We start from the raw sequence: 13040 nt of genomic DNA, 5'->3' as shown, positions 1-13040 counted from the left end.
TCCCATAGGCAGACAGCCAAATTTCTATTAGGATATCATAACCATATAATCCAAACTGTGTACATCGATTATTGTCTACAACATTTGCATCTGAGTACTGGAACCATTCCATAGATAGAAACATTAAGGGTGTTTATTATATCTGCTACAAAAAATATTGTGTAGTAATTTGGACAAAGTGAGTTAAATATACTATTTTATGCAAATGCTGGTGTTTCAGCTGCAAAAATAAGGGAGCCTCTGTGTTATGCTGCTTCATGATATTGAGACAGCTCACTCCTTTTGTACTTGTCCTGGTGAGAGTTTGTCAAAATAGGATGCTTCACATCCTTTTGTTTTCAGTAACACTTTGTGCATTAAGTGTGAGAGAGTTAAGATCTGGAGTTACAAGATCACACATAAAAAGTGTGTGTTGTCATTTGTGTGCTCAGGCACAGATTGGACACTCTACTGAAATACTGATGATAGAACATCTGTTCCCTTAACCTCTCAGAAGTCTGACTGCAGGGCTAGACCAGCACAATCCCTTCAGTACTTTGTTTTCAAAGCATGGCTCCTTCCCCTGCATTTCCAAGGCTTTTGAGGCTTTTCACTGTATGTTCACGAATTCCTGAACCTATTACCCAGTAGCCCCTTGCAGCTGTGTCAGCTGAGTCCATCTGATTTGGTTCCTGATTATCTTATTTTACTGGCATCTTTGGCACTAATACATCCAGGGCAGGAATTTTGGCAAGGCAAAAACTCAGGAACAGCTTTCCTTAATAAGTTTCTGTCTTGTTGTGCATTTTAGGCTGGTCATCTTATTCACTGGTCCATGTGTTATAAGTCCAACTATTAGAGGTACTTGGTGGTATACCTTTTGTTAAACATGTTATTAAAATCATGGTCAATTAATGGGATCTTTCAGGGAAATGAAGAGAACATGACTATATATGTTTTTAAATACTGTGTTTCTGCAAAAAGCAGTGTCCCTGGACATTTTATGTATCTATCTAAAATAAGAGATTTTCTCATTTTCATTAAAAAAAAAAAGAGAGAGAAAATACTGTATGAATATTCAGTTAAACAAAGCACTTACATTAATCAAAGTTTTACATGTTCTGACCAAATAAACATTTTTCTGCTAGGGCAGATGAGCAGTATAAGTTGCCATAAATGAGAAGTGTTTAAACCTCTTTTGCCTTCTCTGACATATTTATTTGTGAAATGCAGTACTGCTGACTTCTGTGCTGCCACTTCACACCAGATGCCAAGCATGCTTGGTCAACCTCATCTGCTTGCCAGCACTCTGGGGATGAAGGTATGGGACAGGTTATGAGTTGCTGAATGAATGACAGCTGACGAGTGTTGCTCAGACACATTACCATATATTCACTTTCTTTTTGGGCATCTGATTCATGCTGTCAGCAGATTACCAAGAACATGTGCCGTGTGACAAGGTAGCAGGAGCATTAATACTCAGGCCCCCATAATTGCAGCATGGGTAGATATGGACTGCTTGAAAACACTGGCTTTTTGTTTTTTTCCTGAAGAGAATGAATATTAGAATTATTAACTGAACATAGACCAAGGAAAATAGTGTGAATACAATGCAGTTCCAGGTATTAACATAAACCCTTCATCTTCAGAGAATTACAAGTTACCAGCTGTGCTCTTATCAAAAACTCTCTTCTTACTACTGTTACGCTTACAAAAGAGGAGTGCTGTTACTTTAGATGACAATGAAGAAAATGCTAATATTGTTGATATTCCTTATTTTTAAATCACCTTAAATCCCCAAATAATAAATGCTTTTCAACTTCCATGAAACATGTCCGGAGGATTATTAATACAAATCATGCAGCCCTTGAAATGATCCAGTAAAATTTAACAAAATGCAATTGTTATATTTTTTATATTTTTTTTTTTCTGCATTTTGCTGTAGCCATATGGAGGCAGTTATAGGGTGAAATGGGCAACACAAAAATAAGTATGCATACTGTGGATGCATTGCCTTGTGTATTGCTTTTATCAGTTGAGCTGGGCATATTATGTCCATAATTTTGAAAATGTGAGGTTTAGTCTACAATACATTCATTATGTAGCCCTAAAGTCCAGTCCCTAATTTGAAGTTTGATGTTAATCAGGAATTTAGCTTAGACTGAAAATACTTGGCTTGATCATTTGATTCAGCATATATTAGGAAAGCTGGATATATGATCAGGGAGCCAGCTTCTGAGGCAGTGCAATAAAAAGATTAAGTAGCTGGTTTTGTCAATGTTGGGGTTTGATTTCCTAACTAAATATCTCCTTCACTGCATAGATGAACATGGTCACCCCTCAATGCAACTTTGGAAGAAGCTGAGAAGGACTCCTGTGAACCTGTAGGGAAACACATTTGCAGAACTCTCTGCATTCATATATGCATATAAGCTGTTCTCGCAGAAAGCCAAGAAACATTCTTTTTAGCACTCAGTGTTTCCTGGCTGATGGAGTAGAGTTAGCAGAGTATTAATTGGGATGTTTGATATGAACTGGTAAAATACATTTATATTTTTTCCAACATCCAAAGCACAGATGGCCTTACTCTGCATCCGATTCTGGCCAGTATGATATAAAGGTCTTTAAAAAAGAAATAATGGGCATTGTTCTTATATTAAAAAACTGAAGGTCATCGAATTATAAAGTGCTGTCTTTTTATACTAATATATTGTTAAAATGTAATAAAAATATTTATAATACCTTTTTAACAACATTTCATCTTTAAAAAAATAATTTCATTTTTAGGAAATTGGAGTTAAAATCTTAATTTCTTCAGAGTTAATGTGTGTTACTGTCAGGTGTTACAACTATATGGGTATTGTGGTGTATACAGAATCATCCCTGATTATCCATTCCTTCTTTTTCCTGATCATTCAAGGCACTTTAAAAACTTGTGTGAAAAAAAAAATCTGTGAGTAAACAGGATACTTTTTATTATGGGGACAGAGATACCATGTAATTTTGTTTTGCATGTTATGTGCTATGATGCCAAAGTACACAGAACAGAAATACCACTGGCATTTTAACATTCCATTGTATGGTAAAATATGTTTGTTTAAAAATAGGAATGATAATTTATTGTAAAATATTGTGAAATCCTTAGGATAAATAAATAAGCCAATACTGCTTGACCCAGCCTTAATCAGTAATAGGCTGCAAAATAAGATAAAGGTTATTAAAATAATCCTTTTATTGAAAGAGAAAATTAGATAAGTTGTGCTGATTGACTCTGAGGCCCTCCTAGGGACATGTAAAATGAAGAATAAACTCAACTTGATCTAGTCCAAAAAGCCTGAAGAAATCCTCACAGCTGGAACATCACCACTAATTACATTTTTCCTTTTTGAATATATATTGCCAGCTCTTTCCGTTCACTTTTAGTGATGCTATACCCATAATTCCTTAACAAATTAAAATATGCGATCTTTAGAGAATGTGTTTTATGTATTTGCTTTGACAGCTGTAAATGTCACTTACATTCAACTAAAATTCTTGAAATAGCACAAGAATTATTTGTGCAAAATCTTTTGTATGTGAAAAACAACAGTTTAGCTGTTTTGTTTATTTCTTGTTGAGTCAATATAAATTTCTTGCTCCTGGGCAATCTTTCTCCTCTCCTCCTTCACCTCATAATCCCACCCCTATTATTCCTTTCCAAAGTGTTTGGCCACTGTGATTGTCCTTCCCTATATTCTCAGCTTTCTCTTTCCTCACTTCTTGATTACTCTGTGCCTTTTGTCAAGTTCTCTCTGTTTCCAACCCTCCATGTCCTTATTCCAGCTAGCAATATATTCCTTTTTTCCCCGCTCTATGCTTGTAGGTAAGTTGGCTTACAAGGTATCAGCATAGAAGGGGTACCACTACACCTTGGAGATAGACTGATCCTAAAAGTTTTGTTCAGGAAGTGATTCTCCAGCTGCCTCTAATTTGCCATTATGGAGGCAGCTCCGATTGCAGTATGATCAATGATCCTGTGCAGTAGTGAAGAATAATCTGTAGAGATCATCTGTAGATCTACATGTTCTTCAGAAGGATTAAAGAAATACTGGAAATTTATTAATTGAATTTTTTTTCCACAAAGGAAAAGCATCCAGTTTGCATATTACTTTTTCAGAGGTTAAAATGTCATAGAATTGTCAGGAAATATGTGTCTTACTGTTGGCAGGAAAGTCCTGCATCTGAACCTACCTCCAAAGTGAACATGTTCTTTACATCAAGTGAAGGTGTGCATATTTGGAAGCCATGCCACTTGGGAAAATGGTCCACAATGGTAGACGTGATACAAAGATGAATGGGTTCTGTAAGACCTACTTGCACAAATATATGCAACTGCATCAGATGCAAAGCAATTTTGTGTAACGTAGACATTCAAGAAACTTAATAGCTGTGATCCTTTCCATGTAGGCTTGAAATTTTTAGTCATATTTCATTATTAGAGATCTGCTACTCTCAAAGTCGTTAGGCAAATATGCCAATCCAAGAAGCAGAACTCAATGGACAGCATTTGCAATGGTATTATTAACTATGAGACCACCAACCTCTTTGAAATGTTACAGAAGCATTAACCAGTCAGTCAGTCAATTTGAATATTTTATATTCCTTCCTGATTTCCAGCTGCCACAGTTGCAAATGTTTTAATTTCAGAGTATCTGGGTGTCCTGGAGAACTGTTGTTTGTATAAAAAGAAGTAAATAAATAGTAGATTAAAAAAAAAAAAAAGTTTTGTGTATATATATATATATACACATATGTAATTCTTCTGAAATATATATAATATAACTCTTCTAATATATTTATAAGAGTTTTACAAGAGTTTCAGTACATTCCTGTTATAGTTGGTAACAACATTCACAGTCATCTTGCATTGCCCCTAGTTACCTGTGGGGTTAATCTTGAATGACCAAATCTATAAAGCAGCCAAATTGTATGGGAACTGGTCAAGAGGATTTTATTTATTTCTTCATTTCGTTCTTTGTTTTTATCTGCCTGAAACTATTAAACATTTCAATTGAGAATAGGGAACCCCTTGTTCTTTTGTGTTAATATAAATCAAGAATTACATACAGATCAATTAAAACAGAAAAGTTTCTCCCACTTTAAACCTCTAAAAGCGACAAAGGTGAAATATAAAGCTTTGTGCTAAAGAGTGTTTGACAACATAGACCAAAATAGTACTAAGCCAAATGGAATAGATTTTTTCTGCAATGTAGAAAAAAGTGTATGCCCTAGATTTATGGTAATAAAAAGTGAAAGTAGAATCCTCTTTAATCATTCAAATGGTAAGAGCGAGCCTGTGTTAGGAACAAATACGTATGGAATATGTTGCAGAGAACAGAAAGCCTCAAGATGCAGTACAAAAAAAGCATGACATGATTACAGAATGGCAGTAATCTGTATAGAATTTTTTTCAGCCAGCTATTATTGCTTGCTTTCAAATCCTGGCAATATCAATATTTTCCAGTTTGACTGGTGACTGGTCTGAACTTATCCTACTTGCTTTTAAGAACAGAGACAAGAGAATGGCTACCTCTATTCATCTATTATTGTTTAAATAGCTGTCACAGCTTCCAGGATGTCTGTTTCCATGTTATCTGGTGAAAGAATAAAATAGAATGGCAACAAACCAAATACAGTGAAATATGTTTGTTGTATTTGGCCCAAACCAGCTGCTGTTTACAGATAAAATCTGGTTTGAACAAAACCAGGTGAATTTTGGAAATTGAGGAACAATGGATGGAGTGGTTGTAGCATTTACAAATATTTTAAAGATATGTGTCGCATTCAGACTTGCCTATTATGGTGATTTAGTTCATATGTCAAGACACATATTCATCTCTGCCTGGATACTGTAGAGGCTTGGGTAACAGCTTGTCGTATCCTTGTTTATTTGTTAATTTATAACATCTCAGTTCCCAGCACAAACCAAGGCAGGCCTGGACACTTCTTTGTTCTGCCTTGTTCTTTCTTTTCCCCACCCTCTTTCTTTTCATCGTTGTGCTCCCCAGTCTGACAATGGAGTTGTAGATTGACCCTATTTCCCCTTTTGCCCTGACTTCTCTTCTAACGCTTCCTTTGATGTGTTTAGACTGAAAATACCAAATCTCTGTTTCCCAGCAAGGGCTCATCATTTTGCAGCATTGCTGTTCTAGTAGTGTAAGAGGAGCATTAGTAGTTCCTTTGCAACAGTTTAAAAGATGTTAAGCTAGTGATTATTTAGAAACAAAAGATATCTCATCCCTCAGAGAAAGGAGGACTTTTGCAAGAATAAAGTATTTTTGCATTTTTTAAAAACAAGAGGTCATATTATTTTGCTACTAAGATATGCAGTTATGTTTTAATTGGCTGTGTTTACAGTGTGGTTTTTCTTAAAAATGCATTTTTTTTAAGATTCCCTCAATCATCGCTTATCTCACATCCACAAATATCCACGCTTCCTGTGTATAATATGTACATTTGCTCTGTTTCAAACATACTCGCACTCAAAGTTTATTTCACATGGGACATCAAGAAAACAAAGTCACATTAGTCTGACTTTTGTTTCTGAGTTGATATTTCATTAAAGTAAGTTCAGAGTAAGTTCATCTCTCTAGTCCTACCCTTCAGTGTAAATTTGTTTCTGTTATTTATTATAACATAATGGTTTGGATGTTACTTTGAATTCATATCATTCTAATCTTTTCTGAATTTCTTTGCCTATTGCAAAACCATGCCACATTGTTAAAAAATCTTTGCAAACTTCATGTGTTGAGCGTGCACAGAGTACAGCATAACATTAAATAAATTGTAAAGTAGTGATACAGTAAAAAAAATTGATCCCTTGCTCAAATTATATTAAAAGATCTGTGTTAGGAGCTTTCTGTATTTCAGCCATTGCATGGAAGAGCAGTTTTTGAGTTAATTAAGGCTTACGGAATTTTAAGTGGGTCACTTTTATCTAGTATATCTTAAAATATTTTGACAATTGGAGACCTAAAATATCAGTAAGATTCCAAGTAGTCTTGGAAAGTAGGAGGTTATTGATCCAATACCTGGCAAACCTAGAGGAAAATTATGTCTTTTCAGTTTCTTTTCTCATTTATATGAATCAACTTCACCATGCATACGAGTGACTCCACTCTTTCCTGCTATATCACACAAGAGCAATGCCTTCACTGCAACCACCGATAAAAGAAATCTCTACCCAAAAAACTTAAGCATGTAACATGGAAGAGGTTTTTTTGGTGGTTTTTTGTTTGTTTGTTTGTTTGTTTGTTTTTATTTTAAATTTTTTGGTTTCTTAATTTTGGGTAAAAATCATTTGGGGAAGCCATATTTTCACTAGAGGAATAAAGTTTTCAACTATAAAATAATATTATGGACAGTTTATAAATATATTGTCTAACTAGTTTTGTTTAAGTTTTGGCTTATTACTTTTGATTAATGAAAGCATAACAGTTCTGGCAGCAGTTTGGAATAAACCACTTGCTAATGATTCTTCACACTAGAATAGGAGTGGAAAAGTTAAGCTAAGGTAGTTTTCAATACCAGGAATATATAATTCATTTTTTTTAATGATATGGTGAATATTTCTATAATACTTTAAAATTGGAAATGAAATACTCATATTTAGGGCCAAATTTTAGTATGTTACTATAAAATGACTACAGAGCTATTCATGCTGCAGTGAGGTATCATGAGTACAGAGGATACATCCACATAGTTCATTTTTCAGAGCCTGCTTTGAATCTCAGTAACATAGATAGAAAATGGTTCAGTGATCTAGAGCCATTTTTTTCTCAGTACTCTGTAGCATGATTGGAAAATTTAAATATAGGTGAAAAAATCCTTTATGATCTGAAAGGTCTGAAGTTTCCCTTGGTCAACATTAATTTCTTTCAGGAACTTCAACTTGGAAAGCTTTTGAATGATGACTTTATGTAAAAGCAGTAATTATGGCTTGAACTGTGACAAACAGGGCATAAGGAACAGTCTTCCTCCTTGTGTAGTCTGCCCTCCACCTGAGCCACAGAGAAGTAGGAACAACAGCACCCAGTACAGGATCTCCCCAAAAACAGATCTTTCTATCTGAGGTGGTCATCTTAGGTTTCTCTTACAGTCAACAGGAAGAAATCTTTGAGAGGAAGATTTGCTTCTTTCTGCAGTTGATGCCTGTGAGAGTTCAGATGAACTTTGAAGTAGTATCTGCTTCTTTCCACTGGCTATAAAATACCTAAGTGGGACCAGCCCAGCAGCGGATGTCCAAATGCCTGTTTGGATAGTTCTGTGGAAGGACATAGTCGGAAAAGCTATTACTTTAGCACTGTAAATACTGGCCAGCATGACAGAACTGGTGAGGAAATGGGACAAGAAATCTGCACCTGAGTGTGGTTGATAGAGGTTGCTTCCATCTGTAGGAATAGTGATGGGGACTGTTGGAATGATGGGGACATTATGAATGTCCTATCCTGCAGTCATCAATGCTCTAACCTTTTGTTAGATCCCAGATTTCAATTTTCGTGGTCCTAGACTATGTCCACTTAGGAAAATACTGCATTCAGTCCAAGAGAGAGCTCTTTTTAGGCAACTAGGATCAACTTTCAGATATAATTTTAATATACCTGATAAAGTAAAGAGAGAAGTACAATAATTATTGAAACTAAAATAAATAAATAAATAAATAAATAAATAGAAATTTGACTACCTCAAAAGATATGTAACTTACAATGGCCAAAGCCAAAATGGAAGAAAGTGAGTCTGACAAACTCCTTTGTAGTCATACAGCTGTGCAGAATCTGTGTGATACCTTCGTTACATTCTGATGTCCTTGCATTGTACTGGGATACACCAATATGGGTCAAGTTAATGACTGAGCCCTCGGTAAGAAGAGTACGTATAGATATATGTATGTATATATATATGTATAGATAGTTTTCCTTTTAAAGAATTCAGATTAACATCTGGTGCAAAGAAATTGACCTAAATTTCTATATCATATCAACAGTAGCCTAAAAGTATTCCAGAAAATAAAAAGAAAAAAAAAAAAGAAAAAAACCCCACAAATGAGGTTGTTGAAGTTTCTGTTAATTGGGGGGTGGGTGGGTTGGTTGTTTTTTTTTCCACTTCTTAATCTGTTCACAGATTATCTGTGAAACTTTAATCTTAAAAGTCTTAAAGCTGTGCAAGTTTTTCCCGTTGTGGTGTCAGAAGCGATCAGATCTGATTTTTACAAAGATCCCACTAAGGAGTTCAACACTAATTCTTAGAACATGTCCATGTTTAAAAAAAAAATCAGGCCAGTGATTGTTACTGTGCTATTAATTTCATGTACTGTTTAGAGCATGTTTTAATTGTGGCAATCAGGTGTATTTTCTTGATGAAAAATGTATTGAGGAGCTTTTCTTGGTGTTGCAAAATCTTCTGAGCTGTAAGTGAAACCATTAAGAGCGGGAAGGGTTAATTGTATGGGAAGCCTCGTATTAAAATACTTCTCATATACAAAATATATGTGATGCTAGAAAATATTCTATTGTCAATCCAAATAGAACACAAACTAAAATGAGATAATTGGGAAGGTGCCCATAAAGTCAGCCTGAATATATTATCACAAGTATATGTGAGATAATATTTGTTTTAAAAAGATTCTATGGCACTGTAAACTCAGTCTCATTAGAGACTGCATTTAAAAGGCTTATAAAGTTACTCATTAATGTTATCTTGTTGTATCTCCACAGCTTTTTCATTAAAGAAAATTCAGCAGAAAGCATTTTCTCCTGATAGCAGGAACCAATTTGCAATAAATGTTCTGGAAACCACTAGGGAAGCCATTACTGAGGTCTAATAAAAACAGACAAGCGTAACTTGTTCTATATTTTTGTTTCAATCACATACAGATGAGACCCCGCTCTCCACACCAACCGCAAGAGACAGCCTTGACAAACTTTCTCTAACTGGGCATGGGCAACCACTACCTCCGGGTTTTCCATCTCCTTTTCTATTCCCTGATGGATTGTCCTCCATAGAGACCCTTCTGACTAACATCCAGGTAGGCCTTTTCATAGATCGGCTTAAAGGGATGGAGAGGAGCCAGTTTTGTCTAAATTAATAAAACCATTCTAGCTTAATCAGTTCGTAAGATTATTTGGATCAACTAATTTGCTGAAACTTTTCTGTAATTTAGGTTTTAAAGGAACCACAGCAAACAAATGAATTTAGAAGCTGTCAGATACAGTACATAAAAATACAGATTGTATATTAAATCACAGCAGAAAATTCAATGTAAATTACATCGGTGTGTTTAACAACATTTTTCTTCAATGCTCTTTTTATTACAGGCTAATGAAATGTATCTTACTGTTTAACTTTATCTCATTTACTAAATAGAGAAAGAGTTCTTTAATAAATGGTTATTTCATATTGCTAGAGTGGCATGGTAGAAATGATATTTAAAGCTATTTGAAATGTGTCTGCCGTAAAAGCATTTACAAAAAGCACTTATAAATAAGCTCATTTCACTTAAAGTACTGTCTTCAAAGAATAGACTTCAAAGGGTATTACCAAATTTTATGCAGATTTCCTATTTGGTAGTCACAATGTCTGTTGTGTGTGTAGTAAAGCCGTGTTCAAATATTATTTATAGTATACACTGTGTATAGCTTGAAGCCAAATTGTTAGCATTTCATATTAGAATTAAGAATTTCTTTTTTTGTCCACAAATTCAGTTATCTTGTGTTTCCCATACGCAAATTTTGCAACAATATGGTTGTATTGTTGCATGCAGAAGCAAAATGATAGTGCCAGAAATAATACAGCCATATTACATATTCCAGAGAAGCCTTGTCTGGGCAGCTACCAACTTCCAATTTGTCACCATATATTTTCTGCTCATTCCTGCAAACTCATAAAATCAATTGTATTCTATGCAGCGAAGGATATGACGGAGCAGGGCCAAATCCTGCTCACTTTACTGTCTGAAGCAATCTCATTAAAGTTTATGGCACTTCAGAATTGTTTTATGAAAAGTATATGAGCCATTCATTAGTTGTGTTTTGAGGTCTAATAATGGAAAAATACTGCTATTTAAGAAGTAAATATTACTATCTCTTCCTGGTCTGAAAAAGCATATTTATGATTACTTTTTGCAATTATGAGACTTAGCATCTTAAATATTTAAATAATGAACCAAGATAACTTCATAGCAGTATTCTTGTAATGTATCTGCTGCAATCTGTAAAGATTGTATTTTTTTCTTAAAGCATAAATGTAGTTAGTACATTTTTAGCTGTGCATACATGTACAGAAAAGTTCTTAGTAATTATTTTGACAAATGTTTGCACTCAGTGTCTCTAGACGGCATCCTAATGAGCAAAGCATTCAGCATCAACAGGTTAGCTGATTCGTGATTGAATATGAGGGTGCTGCACTACTTCAAAATAAATGACCAGGATTAATTTGCCAACAATGCATTCAGTTTTGTTTTACAGAAAATGTGAATGTGAAATTCAGTCATTGCTTTTTTTTTTTAATACTCTTAATCTTACCTGGAATGAAAAGATAAAATAAAAGACAACATCATAAACAAACCAGAAACTTTTTTGTGCCTTCTCTTGTAGCACTTTTCAATGTCCTGCTCCTTGAGATTCCATATCATGACAAATCATCTATTAATGGAAAGTGGTGGGACATAAGGCCTTCTGAATTTTTTCAGTATGTCCCCACATCACAATACATAGTTTTGACAGATTTCCTGTAATCCATTCATAACAGTATATGAAAGGTATTTCCCTCCCTTACCTCTGCTCCAGGTTTTTTATCAGGACAACATCAGAAATCCACTTCATAAATTAAGAAAATAAATAAAATTACTTGATTTTCCCATCTGTGTAGGAAAAGTTGACTTTAACAGCAGTAGAGTATATTACAATATCATATGGACAATAGTGGCAGTTTTGTTAATAAATACCATTTAAAATGGTTTCCATATTGATATTTCATTGCTATTACAATGAGATGGGGTCACCCCATGGCCACAAATGACTTAGATACTGTGATGCTGACACTTCCAGAACAGTTTTAGGTACTTGATTACAAGTTCAAATTTGTTGATGGCATCTGTGGGAAGAGGTAATTCTGTACCATGGTCCCTGATTGCACTGTGATTTGTAACTTTGCTAGGAAATGCATAAACCGTACCTGAAACCCATGATGCATTTATTACCTGAATTAGAAGGACTTTTTTTTGTGAGTCAATAACTCCTTACTGTCCTTTGGACCTGATGTGTTCTGCATCCCTTTCAACAGAGAGGTGGTTTCCATGGGAAGGTGGAGCAGTGTGATCCCTCACTGTTCTCCTGTTGCAGCAGTGGAGCAAGCATGATCTACTCATGAAGCCTCAAATGGCTTAATGAGTAGATCTGGTAAACGCTGCTCTTTTTTCATCAGGGTCATTCATGCTGAAAATAGGCATGTGTCCTTTCACTGAAAGGGTATATGTCTGCTTGTGAAATGCAAGTCTACATTTTTTGTTAGGTCATGGCTCTGGGGAGCACCTTCAGCTAGCACATATTGCACTGGAGGTAGCCTCAATTTTCGGGATGTGATCATCCCAGGAATATACAGGCAAGGAGCTTCTGGCTGCACCAAATTGCATGGACTTGACAGTGGATGTCTCTGCCATGATCCCCTTCTGTGATGCAGGATCAGAATAATACAGACCTAGAACAGGATTAGGGTGTTATATGGGCACTAGGAGCTCTAATTGAGACAGGGTAAAAAGGATCCTAAATCTTGTCATTGTAACAGTGCTTTTTGAGTGTGTGAATGAAATTTCTAAACATTTTGTTATTTGAAAACAAATGTTCTTGTAGTCCTGCAGATGCTGATGAGCTCAGCTGAACTTGTTACAGTGCCTAACTATGATCCTGTTTTAGTAGTCTGAGTAATTTTTTAGCAGTTACCTCTGAGCAAAAGTGAGTCTCTTTCTTCCATCCATACTAAAGTTAAATGGATAGCCCCAATCACAAATTCATAATTTTAGGCAAATA

General features: G+C 35.1%; 1 protein-coding gene across 1 annotated transcript in view; it reads left to right on the top strand.

Annotated features, from left to right (window-relative positions):
- DACH1 (dachshund family transcription factor 1) overlaps positions 1-13040 on the top strand; it is a 352682-nt gene that overhangs the window by 294893 nt on the left and 44749 nt on the right. The window contains exon 8 of the mRNA XM_039714612.1: positions 9891-10042. Within this exon, the coding sequence (XP_039570546.1) occupies positions 9891-10042 (152 nt within the window). The remainder of the gene's footprint in view (positions 1-9890; positions 10043-13040) is intronic.

This window comes from Passer montanus, unplaced genomic scaffold, assembly GCF_014805655.1.
Source record: "Passer montanus isolate IOZ18808 unplaced genomic scaffold, ASM1480565v1 scaffold30, whole genome shotgun sequence".
In the NCBI taxonomy this organism is placed as follows: Eukaryota; Metazoa; Chordata; class Aves; order Passeriformes; family Passeridae; genus Passer; species Passer montanus.
This window is presented reverse-complemented; position numbering and strand designations above follow the sequence as displayed.